This window comes from Halichoeres trimaculatus, unplaced genomic scaffold, assembly GCF_033239565.1.
Source record: "Halichoeres trimaculatus isolate MK-OKI-2021-1 unplaced genomic scaffold, fHalTri1.1 fHalTri1_scaffold_20, whole genome shotgun sequence".
In the NCBI taxonomy this organism is placed as follows: domain Eukaryota; kingdom Metazoa; phylum Chordata; class Actinopteri; order Labriformes; family Labridae; genus Halichoeres; species Halichoeres trimaculatus.
The window spans coordinates 26,093,984-26,105,995 of NW_027437198.1; the positions used below are offsets into that span (position 1 = coordinate 26,093,984).

General features: G+C 37.5%; 2 protein-coding genes across 2 annotated transcripts; both read left to right on the forward strand.

Moving 5' to 3' along the window:
* Window positions 1-2,981: 2,981 nt before the first annotated feature.
* Window positions 2,982-5,983, forward strand: hsd17b1 (hydroxysteroid (17-beta) dehydrogenase 1). Its single transcript, XM_074696981.1, has 6 exons — window positions 2,982-3,114; window positions 3,210-3,371; window positions 4,917-5,096; window positions 5,232-5,325; window positions 5,419-5,602; window positions 5,690-5,983. Exons 1-6 carry the CDS (start codon window positions 3,018-3,020, stop codon window positions 5,843-5,845), a joined length of 873 nt encoding a protein of 290 aa, XP_074553082.1. The 5' UTR covers window positions 2,982-3,017; the 3' UTR covers window positions 5,846-5,983.
* Window positions 5,984-9,953: 3,970 nt separating this feature from the next.
* Window positions 9,954-11,965, forward strand: LOC141809745 (coenzyme Q-binding protein COQ10 homolog, mitochondrial). Its single transcript, XM_074696918.1, has 5 exons — window positions 9,954-10,167; window positions 10,500-10,652; window positions 10,744-10,936; window positions 11,089-11,190; window positions 11,553-11,965. The coding sequence occupies exons 1-5, from the start codon at window positions 10,064-10,066 to the stop codon at window positions 11,703-11,705; spliced, it is 705 nt and encodes a 234-aa protein (XP_074553019.1). The 5' UTR covers window positions 9,954-10,063; the 3' UTR covers window positions 11,706-11,965.
* The last annotated feature ends 47 nt before the right edge of the window (window positions 11,966-12,012 follow it).

Here is a 12,012-nt window from a genome sequence, read left to right on the forward strand (position 1 = left end):
AGGCTCTCAAGGCTAAAACAAAAGCTAAAACTAAAACACAAGCTATAGGCTAAAACATAAGCTAACTGTCAGACAGAAAAGGGATAGAAGAGCCGAAGAAAGATAAAAAGAAGAGAGATAGAGCACAAGCTAAAGGCTAAAAAATGAGCCAAATGCTTAAACACAAGCTAAGTCTAAAGGCTAAAACACAGGCCAAAGGGCTAAAACACAAGCTAAAAGCTAAAACATAAGCTTAAACATGAGCTCAAGGCTCAAACAGGCTCTCAAGGCTAAAACAGAAGCTAAAATTAAAACACAAGCTAAAGGCTTAAACACAAGCTTATGGCTAAAACACGAGCTACACACTACAGACATCTCTTTGAGTACCGGGTTGCTGATAGCACTACATATAGCTGGCTAGTACGTTTGCTTGATGTCATGTTTCAAACTGTAGTGCTATGTAACTGTGCTGATAAATACATACTTAGGACAAAAATGAGGTCTGAATTGTTGTAACAAGTCAAAAAAAATCTGACGTGTTCTAGTTTTAAGCAAATTTGAGTCAAATGTGGCTCATATCTAGTATAACAAGACAATTTTTACTTGCACTAAGACAAAATACTTGATAACGCTTCAGTTTTTGCTGTGTAGCCCCGAGGTTTGCTGTGTGAAAATGGAAGGTGGACAAAAACCTCAGAATGGAGCTAATTAAGATGACTGTAAAGGCTGAGTTTAACAAATCTGTGCACTCAACAGACACTTGGATTCCCCCTCGTCCTTTACAGGACAGCTGAAATGCAAAGTGTGCATTTAAAAAAAATCAAGCTTTTCATGCAAATGAAAATTCTCTGCGTGCAGTTCCATTGCAGAAAGTTTCAGGGTCAGATTTATTGCCTGGAAGTCTGTTTGAAAGAGGTTTAAGGTCTGCTGTTATCTGTCCCACAGACTCCGGGACAGCAGCCAAGCTGATGCCATCTCAATAGGAGGAACGCAACTGAATGGCAGGAAATTCCTACTTGGTTTGCTCCCACCAGAAGAAATTCTTTCAAACCGGGCTGCTGAAGTGCTCTTTTGACATCGCAGCTGTAGGAGAAAGCATGAGGGATAATGCTAAGCTGCAGAAATGCACAAAGAAAGCAACGTGGCAGAGAGACAGCGAGTCAGAGGAGATAAGATAAGACGGAGGAGAAAGTGCAAACACACGAGGAACATCAAAGAGACGAACAGTGAAAAGAGTAATCCAAGATCTGCATCCAGCTCCACCTGTGCTTGGAAGAAGTGTCTTCAACCTGCAGCTCTTTGACTCCTTTGCAGTGGCTCTATGTTGCATTAAAATATATTTTAATTAAGTAAAGATTCCTTTTTTTCTTCCAGAGGGTATTGATGATTTAAGACACTGACTCTAAATAAAATCCTGTGTTAACATTTAGTTGAACTAAATCTTCATCCCATCTGTCAATAAAGCCTGCCACCGCTCTACTTCACCTCCTACAACATCAACAGCCCACCAACTTTCCATGCACCTGTGGCTAACCTCAAGTTTTACAGCCCTGGGAAGATAACTACATCTACAAAAAGACTAATCTGGAAGAAAATACAGATTTTAATTCTGTGTGAATGGAAAATGTTGAGTTGTGCAACATTATCAATATATGTTATTAAATTCAGGTGTTCCTTTGAAAATCTTTAAATTTTTCAGGTTATTTAAAATTCAAGTTTCAATTTTTTTTTATTTATTTATTTATTTATTTTTTTCTTTACAAATTTTTGAAATTTCAAAATTGTTTGAAACTGTTGCAAGTTTTTGACATTAATTTCTGTAATTTTTATAAATTTTTACAATTTTTTTTTACATTTTCAAAAATTTAAATAATTTTATATACGTATTATTTACACAGTAAATTTTGATTTTTTTTTTTTGCAAATTTTTGAAAATCTATCACAGTTTTTTTTTTTAATGAATTTCTTTAAATTTCAAGATTTTTTTGAAACTGTTGCAATTTTTTTACATTTATTTTTTATTTTTGGTGAATTTTTGAAATTATTTTATTTTGTAAATTTTGCAACTTTTTGAAATTTCAAAAAAAAATCTGAACCTTTTTCAAATGTATTACCTTATTTTTAACCTTTTTTTTTTTTTTTTGAAAATTTTCAACATTTATAAAAATTGATTTAAAATGAAGACATCACTAAGTTTTTAACAATATATAGAATTTTATCCACTTTATAGTTTTTATTAGGGAGTAAAAGTAGATTTTGTGGCTCCTGAATGACTTTAATCCAGGTGGGCTGAGGCTAAATGGCTCATATAAAAATTAAGGTTGCAGCCCCCTGGCTAAGTATAACACTCATTAACCCTGAAAGATGAACACTGGCTGAAGAGTTTGTTGCCCTCTGGTGAAAACTCCTCAACGTGCTCATCCTGACTTCTTTAAACCACCAAACATTTTCCAGTTACAGCTCAATACTTGCACAGTTGATAACTTCAGCATCAGTGACTGAAACCTCCTCTGTTGAGCTGTGTTGAAACATTTTTCCTTTGCTGCAGAGAGAAAAGTCTTCAGCTCCAACGGGACGGCCACTCAGCAATTTTCCCCGTCCATCCCCTTAAAATAAAACCCACAAACCCAAACCTTTCTGGAAATATTCTTGACTTTTTGTCAACAAAACAGCAGATGGCCTGTCCATGCTGAGTGTGAGGAGTGATAGAGTGATGTTACACCGCCACCTAGTGGCAGAGAGATGAACTGTACACAGCTTTCTGCATTTTTATTCAAAGAGTGCTGGAAAAAGAAGAGAAAACAGCATCAACTTGAGCAAGAGCTGACATCTTTCCCACACGGCTCAGTGGGAAAATCAATCCTCACCCTGAAGGACGTGGGAAACAAACCTGTGAGGGCTCAGGGTGTCAGATACCAGGCGGTGTTTAGAGTTAACTGTCCTTGCCACGGTGGAAAAATGAAAACACAGAAAAGGTTTCTCCTCACTCTTTTCTTCCACTGTCTCTCACGTGAAGCTGGACATCAGAGTCAGACTCGATGGACAAGAAGGTGGTTCTGATCACGGGCTGCTCCTCAGGGATCGGCCTCAGCCTGGCGGTCCGGCTGGCCTCTGACCCCAACAAGGAGTACAAAGGTAACAGCAGCTTTAACACGGCCTGGGGTTGAGTTCTTCAGGGTTTTTACAGTAATCTAATGGAAACTTCTTGACCTGTGTGTCCGTGTGTTCAGTCTATGCCACCATGAGAAACCTGGCCAAGAAGGAGCGTCTCTTGGAGTGTGTCAAAGGTCTGCACAGAGACACGCTGGACATCCTCCAGATGGACGTGACTGAGCAGCAGTCCATCCTGGACGCCAGGGACAGGATTGTTGAGAAACAAGTGGACATCCTGGGTAAATTCTTCCATCAGTGTGTCCTGATCTGGATTAAAAGTGTGTTTCTGTGATGATTCTGTCTTCAGTTTGTTTATCCTTGATTTCTGGGTTTAAGTTTTCTTATATTTCAGTATTCTAGTGTTTCTTAGAGTTTCTTCCTGTGTTTATCGTGGTTTTTTTTTTTGTGTTTTCACTTATGTTTCATCTTCACCTTGTTGCTCCCTGTTTGGTTTAGTTCTCCTTGTGTTTCCCTCCTGTCGACGTCCCCTCATATGTTTCTGTTTTTCTTGGGTTCTGTGTCAGTTCTTTCTGTCATAATCCTCAGGCAGGAAAACAAGAGGAGGAGGACCCAATTGCAGATTGAATTAAAAATGAATTTATTTGAACTAAACTGAAAAATTTCAAATCTCAAAAATCAAACTGTTTCAAAATCCCAAAATCTAAAAACTCAAGAGAAATTACACAAGTAAACAAGGACGGAATCAGGACACAGAAGAAAACAGAAGGCAGCAAACATAGACAATAAACTGACAAATTTATTTATTTATTTATTTATTTATTTATTTATTTATTTATTTATTTATTTGTTTATTTATTTATCTATCTATCGATTCATTTTTATTTATTTATTTATAAATTTAATAAATAGATTAATTTATCATTTTTACTTAGTTGTTTTTTATTCATTCAATTATTTATCTACTTATCTATCTATTAATTAATTAATTTATTTATTTATTTATCATTTTAACAAAAACATAATAAATAAATCAATTAATTTCTTTTCAATTATTTGTTTTTTATTTATTTGATTATTTATTTATCTATTTATTTATTATTTATTTATCAGCATTAGACTTTATTTTGTTTAATTTCTATGCCTTTCTAAGGTATACTCGAATATTTGGCGTGGTTAAAATTTGACTTTCTCTTGGTTTATTATTTGAAATTTTTTTCTATCCATCTATATCCTGGTTAGGCTGTATTCAATTATCTATTTTTTAATTCATTAAATTTTTGAATATATTATCTTACTCTATTTATATCAGTTTTTATAATAATAATAATAATAATAATAATAATGATGATGATAATAATAATAATAATAATAATAATAATAATAATAATAACAATAATAATAATAATAATAATAATAATAATAATAATAATAATAATGATAATAATAATAATAATAATAATAATAATAATAATAATAATAATAATAATAATAATAATAATAATAAAACTTTAATCCACAGAACTCAAAAAACACAGACACTTCAAAGGCAGCAAGATTATTAAGCACAGGTGTACAACAACTGTGCACAGGTAATACATGAGGGGGAATCAAACAGGAGGGAAACACAGGTAAAGTGAAACCAAACATGAAGTAACAAAGTGAACCTGAAAAACAAGGGGAAACACAAGATTAACTGTAAGAATAACCACAAAGAAACACCACAAACACTGAAACATCCGGAAACTTAAACCCAGAAACCAACAAAAACCAGACTCCAGACAGAATCATCACAGCCTCAAAGAGCTCATCCTCTTCTTCCTCAGTTTGTAACGCTGGTGTGGGTTTAATGGGACCACTGGAGGTGCAGTCTCTGGACTCTATGAGGCAGATTCTGGACGTCAACCTCCTTGGTACCATCCGGACCATCCAGGCTTTCCTTCCTGGCATGAAGGCTCAGGGCCAGGGCCGGATTCTGGTCACTGGCAGCACTGGAGGTCTTCACGGTGAGGAACCGTTAAATAACAAAGCTGTTCCACATGTGCGAGTTTGGAAATGATTCATAAAAAAGGCATAAACTGATTTTTATGAAGCTTCTGCCATGTGTGAAGTTGCCACAATAACCTGCCGGTCTCTTCCAGGTCTGCCTTTTAATGAGGTCTACTGCGCCAGTAAGTTTGCAGTGGAGGGAGCGTGTGAGAGCATGGCCGTCCTGCTGCAGCACTTCAACATCCAGTGAGTGTAAACTGACGTCTCCTCTCACTTTGGAGCTAAAATCAGATCTGTGATTTTCATGAGAGAGTACTGACGTGATGCTTGGTCCTGCAGCGTGAGTCTGATCGAGTGTGGACCAGTCAACACCGACTTCCTGGTCAACCTGCTGAAGGTGGAGCTGGGGGATGAGTCTCTGCAGCAGGTTGACAGCCACACACTCAGCCTCTACGAGAAATACCTGCAGCACTGTGGCTCTGTTTTCCAAAACGCAGCACAGGACACAGAGGAGATTGTGAAGGTTGGTGTGTTTGGATATGCTTCAGAGCTCCTCCATATTCCCCTCTGTCACAAACTCTGATGCTTGTGGTGTTTTTGTGTCTTAAAGGTCTTCCTGGATGCCATCCAGTCCCCTCGCCCTTCGTTCAGGTACTTCACCTGCGGGGACGTTCCTCCTCTCATCAAACTGAAGATCGCAGAACCAGAAGGTTCCACTTACATCGGAGCAGTCAGCAAAATCATCTTCTCAGATCAGCACCAATGACTTTTCCAAAAGCATTGTGCACAACTTTTCTCCTCTACGTTTGCAAAAGATTTCTTCATCTTTGAGTTTGGATGCTTCTATTCTTTTTATTGAAATTCATTTTTTCTGGCTGCGTCAATAAAAAACAAATTATTCCTATTTTTTTGGTTGTTGTCTAAAATTGTCTCAAGGAAAAAGTGGGTCGTTTCTCTGAGCATGTTGCTACAAACAGACAGTGGTTTTTCAGAGATGACATGCAGCATTTCAAGTCCTACAGGAATCCAGTCTGGCTCTTTGTTTTAGAGGTCAAATGTTCCAGACATTAAAGTATTTCTGAGCTGTTGTCCCAGATAACTTATAACATGAAGAGGGAGGATTTACCCTGAACAGGTCGACCATGAAATCTAACTAACTAACACGTTAAGATAACTGATCCTAATTTCTGGACTTGGTACTCTGAATAAAATAAAAAGCTGGTGAGCTGGTAAAGCATCCCTTGTGTAACTCTGACTTTCCTGGGACTCTTAACCCCCTGGTGCTCTGTTACAGCCTCAGGTAGGTCGTCTGTAAATGTAGGAGGTAAGTTTCCTCTATCCTTCCTGATCAAGTGCCCTAATTCCAGTCTGAAGGTCCAAAAATGGATCCTGTACTACCAGTTCTGGCAGCGTTACCGCACAGACACTAAAAACAACAGAGCTGAGAGCTTTTGGTCTTATGCAAACCAGAATTACAACAGTTGAATGAAAGGTTATAAAATAGAGTTAAAGCCCCGCAAAAAATTGCTTTGTGTTTTTTAATGATTTTATTAATTATATACGGCTGTTCTCTATTTTTTTATTTATCTATTTATTGATTCATTTTTTTATTTATTAATCTATGTATTTATTGTTTCTTAAAAACATAATCTTACTCTATTTAGATATGTATTTATTCATTTATACATCAATTTCATTATCATTGGTAGATTATTATTATTATTATTATTATTATTATTATTATTATTATTATTATAAATTATGGTTATACATTATTGAGTTAATTTCTACATTTTTGTTTCACAAGCTTATCATTTATTTATTTATTTATTTATTTATAACGTATCTTTTTATTTATTTATTTACATATGTATTTATTATGTTTTTAAATACATTATCTTACTCTTTTAAGATGTCTTTTTATATTAATTTATTTACCCATTTTATTAGTTTAATTTTTTGCAATACTAATGATTATAAGGGTTAAGGATTTGAATAATAATAATAATAATAATAATAATAATAATAATAATAATAATAATAATTATTATTATTATTATTATTATTATTATTATTATTATTATTATTATTTCTTTTAGTATTATTTTTATGTATAAATTATTGGGTCTATATCTTCATTTTTAATTTGTAAGCTTATCACTTTATTTATTTATGATTAGGGTAAATGCTCTTATGATTTCCTACACATTTCTCTTTTTTATTCTTTTTGTTCTCTGTTATTATGGCTCAGATCTTTGTTTCTGCATTACTTATTTGCTTTTCTTTTATTTGTTGCTCATCAATTTAATTAGTTTGTTATCCTCATTGTGACCTACTTTACTATTTGTGTTAACTACATGATTAGCCGATGCCATGATGCACATAGTCATGGTTATACATTGGGAAAATGTTGTTGTTTAAATGCCAAAAATTAAACAAAAATAGTGTGGGAAAAATAAAAAAAACTAGAAAAGCAATTTCTGAAGAAATTGCGCTGTGAATGCAGAATGCTGAAGCAGCTTGCGCTGAACTGCTAATGCAGAATGCTGAACATGGATGACTGAAGATATGTCTGAAAATGGCTGAACAAAGTCTTAAATAACTCGCTCTGAAATGCTAATGCAGAACGCTGAACATGAATGACTGAAGATTTGTCTTAAAATGGTTGAATGAAGTCTTTAAAAGCTTGTGCTCAACTGCTGATGCAGATCGTGATCAAGAATGACTGAGGATATGTCTGAAAATTGTTTAAAGAAGTCCTGTAAAAGCTTGCGCTCAACTGCTAATGCAGAATGCTGAATTAGCCTGCCATGAACTCTTGGATGAAAGGAAATGAATGGACAAATAAATGGAATGGATGAATGAATTTAAAGTTGAAATGGTTGCGTCTATTCAAAAATTAAATAAATGAATTAAATTTTAAGAACATTTATAGAAATAATGACCTGACTGAGGGAAAATGTAAGTCTGCTATCTTAAACCCTGTTAAAATGTAATCCTGTGTGTCCTATGTGTTAGTTTTTTAACCATGTAAGCCTGTAGGCTGAGGCCCATCTGAAGCCAGATGTTGCCATGGTGATCATTGTTTACCAACTGCCATCAGAGAGCTGGTGGAGTCTGTTGATTCCCAACACCCCTTTTGAAATCAGGGTGTAAAGGTGCTTGCAATTCTGACAAAAAGAATGATCATGAAGCATGAATCAGTGTGATCCAAAATTGGATTTAAAAGTTTGAATGGCTGAATCAATTCAGGAATTAAGGGAAGGAATTTAAATTTAAAGGAAAAAATCTAGGAAAATAAGGAGCTGACTCAGGGAAATGGAAGTCAAATGCTGTTAAAGTGTGATACTTTCTGCCCTGTGTGTGTGTGTGTGTGTGTGTGTGTGTGTGTGTGTGTGTGTGTGTGTGTGTGTGTGTGTGTGTGTGTGTGTGTGTGTGTGTGTGTTCAATCATGTCAACCTGTCTGCTGAGGCTTATCTGAAGCCAGATTTTACATTGGTGATCACTGATAAATTAACAGACACATGCTTGTCTTTGTTCCTGGATGTTTTGATGAGTTACTATAAACAGCTGCATGAGATCAAAGGTTTCCACGGAGACCAGCTCGTCAAGGGCAGCAGGTGCAGGTGCACAACTTTGCCCTTGTTACTGTAATCTTCTGAAGATTTTGTGGCAAAGCAAGAGTCCGAACCTCCTGTCACCTTGCCAAAACCGTGAGGGCTAGAATAAAAATGAACACACCGTAGGAATCCTGAGACCCAGAGGAAGCTGTCTGTCTAAATTTCATGCATGAAGGTCAAGAAACGAACCCACGAGAGCGATAGATAGATGAGGGAAAATTTACTGATATCTGAGAAAACCCCTCAGGAATTAACATGGAGGTATATGGGGATTTTTTTGAACTTCTCATGACAGTTGGCCATTTTGTGAAAAAGTGCTCCATCCTTTTGCTTTAAAAACCACTTTGTCAGAAGCAGGACAAGCCCTCCTCCATTTTGATATATAAAATGCCTATGTGGAGCGAACATTGTGACCAAAAGAGCAGTTTACCCAGAAATTTTTCAGGTTTGGTTTCACCCTCTCCCTGCTCTAAGCCGAAACATTCCGTCCAATACACACCAATGTTAAAATGGCTCGAAGAGCTGAAATGCATCATGACCTTTGAAGGGTCATTGTGAAGAAACTATGAATGCTAGGAAACATTTGAAACCAACTGAATGAAGCCAAAAGGTAGCTTAATATTTTAAAGTTTGAATGGAGTTTGTAGCTGAATGTATGACTGAATGAGGAGCGTTTGAAGCAGGCTGAAAAAATGTCCTGAAAGGAGAAAATTTTGAAAATTCCTCATTCATCTCTATGAGACCAAAAAACGCACAAATTCTGAAATATCTCGAAAAGTATTTGTGAAAAGTGTCTGAAGAGTCATAGCCCCCTTGTCCCAACTGAAACACACATTTTGAAGTTTGAACGGTGAAAATCGGTTGAAGTTTGCCTGAGTTTTAGCGGTCCAAAAAAGCGGGCGGAAGAATGAAGAAGAAGAAGAAGAAGAAGAAGAAGAATAAATTTTTTTGTCACAGAAGAACATATACTGTGAATGCATTGCTGCATTCACAGCAATAATTATATACTGCTGTGAAGTGATCCTGTATGAATTAAGATGGATTTTACGCGTTAATTAATATCTATAAAACATTTCTACAGCCTAAAATGACCTGAGTGTTTCTGACCTGCTCTCTTTTTAACATTACGTCACTTTATTTGAAAGTTTGGCTCTTACCTCAGGAATAAAGGTGAGTTTTCAAACTCTACCCAGCGCCGGTCTCTGATTGGCTGGAGTAGGAAGCACCTCCCTCTTACGTCACAGCGAACCTAAAAGAGCGCATGAGCGTCTGTTCACTGAGAAAGTCGGTGTATCACCGTGTGAGTGTGTGAGCTGCGTCAGCCCGTGTTTCTTCGAGGAAACTTTCAGCAGAAACTTTTCAGAATGACCAACAACAAGACTCAGCTGCTGCTGAAGGCGCTGCTGGACGTTTCTGAGGCTCACTCTGCGAAGGTTTTAAGAGGAAACAGCAAGAGAGGAAATATCAGGTAAGACGTCATGTGACACATGGAGCTGGTTTTGGTTTCTGTTAGAGTTTCTTTGTTTCACTCACTAAAATGCTTCTGTAAGAGTAAAATGTGCTTAAATATTTGATAAGGAGGCTTTATTCTCTTTATTTAATCTTTAATTCATGAATTTATCTTTTTCTCCTTTTAAAGTGGCACAATGGGATATCTATCCAGCAACAATTTTATGATTTCAGGGATTAGGTTTTGATATTTTGAGCTTTATCAGGGTCATTGCTCACACCTGTTGGACTAAATCTGTGAAAAACTTTATTTTTTTTCCACAAATTTGTTAATATCTCTTCTCCTCTCAGACACTTGGGCTCTTGTGGGGCCCTGGCAGCGCGGAGAGCCAGCCTGCCTTTGTGCCAAACCATCCCCACCATCACTCCCAGCCGCAGCTTCATCAACCTGGTTATTCCCACCAGCACGCGCAGGATGGAGTACACCGAGCAGCGGACGTTAGGGTGAGCATCACTGGATGATCCATCCTCAAAGGAAGAAAACTAAACTGAAAGTTATTTTCTTTAATTTAGTGGTGGTTTTATATTTCCTCAGGTATACACTGGAGCAGATGTACAGTATTGTGGCAGATGTGGACCAGTACCAAGAGTTTGTTCCCTGGTGTAAGAAGTCTCGGGTCTTAAAGGGGCCAAACGGGAACTTAAAGGGGGAGCTTGAAATTGGATTCCCACCGGTCTTGGAGCGCTACGTCTCTGATGTCACCTGCATCCCAAACCATCAAATCAGGGTAAGTGCATCATGTTTGAAAAGACTAAACCAGCGGACACACAGTCTGCATCAACGCATGACTCGAGTCTGATATCAGAAGGTTTTTAAAAGCTGTGACCACCAGATTTTGATTTGCAGTTGATAAACAAAGGGGTCTTTGTCTCCAAACAGGCGGTCTGCACTGACGGATCCCTCTTCAGCCATCTGGAAACAGTATGGAGGTTTGCACCTGGGTCCAAAAACCTGCCAGAGTCCTGCAAAGTGGACTTCTATGTGAGTATCAGGAGTGACTCAGCTGCTGGACGTCTGCACTTTGAGACAGGATTTAAAACGCCGCTGATGTTCATTTGTGAATGGATTACTCACGGACAGGAAGTGCTGAGTGAAATCTCATTATGCTCTAAATTTAACCTTGTAGGCTAGTGTCCCTGGCAGCCTGAAATAGCCGCCGAGCCAGGGACGGCGTTACCTGCGGAAGTTTGACCTCGATGTCAGCGCAGGATTAGCTCATAGTTAACTTTGAGTCAAACACGTCGAATGAGATCTGATGCTGAAACTGAGGATTTAACCGTGCGTTCTGCAGATCTGAGGCTGTTCCGCTCACATCTCCGTCCCCCCTCCCCTGTCTTCTCCAGGTGTGTTTCGAGTTCAGGTCCCTCCTGCACACTCAGCTCGCCGGCGTCTTCTTTGATGAGGTGGTGAAGCAGATGGTCGGTGCCTTTGAGTCTCGAGCTGCGACGCTGTACGGGAGTCAGCAGGGAGCGCCGTTACGGAGACAATCCACCTGACCGGACCACTCTGACCCCCTTTAATCCACATCCACCTGGACCAAACCTTCCTGTCTTACACCGCAGACTGAATCATTTGCACTCTTTCGTATCTTTAACTTTGAATAACTTGCACCTGGAGTGTTAAATCTATAAGCTAAAGATCTATTTATGTACTTTCTTGTACATTTGTATTTATTTTAAACGTTGTGTTGTCAGCTGCTGAAATATCAGAGATAAAGGCTCTTGTAGAGTCTTTTATTATTGCCATCAGAATTAAAAGGCTCTTATTTTGGTGAATCTGTGTCTCAGGAGTCTGATTTTATTT

Excerpts from the sequence above, each read along its gene's own strand:
- hsd17b1 (XM_074696981.1), top strand. The coding sequence starts at position 3,018 with ATGGACAAGAAGGTGGTTCTGATCACGGGCTGCTCCTCAGGGATCGGC. Across the intron at positions 5,326-5,418 it reads CTGCAGCACTTCAACATCCA|CGTGAGTCTGATCGAGTGTG; the intron begins GTGAGTGTAAAC and ends TTGGTCCTGCAG. Across the intron at positions 5,603-5,689 it reads ACACAGAGGAGATTGTGAAG|GTCTTCCTGGATGCCATCCA; the intron begins GTTGGTGTGTTT and ends TGTGTCTTAAAG.
- LOC141809745 (XM_074696918.1), top strand. The coding sequence starts at position 10,064 with ATGACCAACAACAAGACTCAGCTGCTGCTGAAGGCGCTGCTGGACGTT. Across the intron at positions 10,653-10,743 it reads ACCGAGCAGCGGACGTTAGG|GTATACACTGGAGCAGATGT; the intron begins GTGAGCATCACT and ends ATATTTCCTCAG. Across the intron at positions 10,937-11,088 it reads TCCCAAACCATCAAATCAGG|GCGGTCTGCACTGACGGATC; the intron begins GTAAGTGCATCA and ends GTCTCCAAACAG.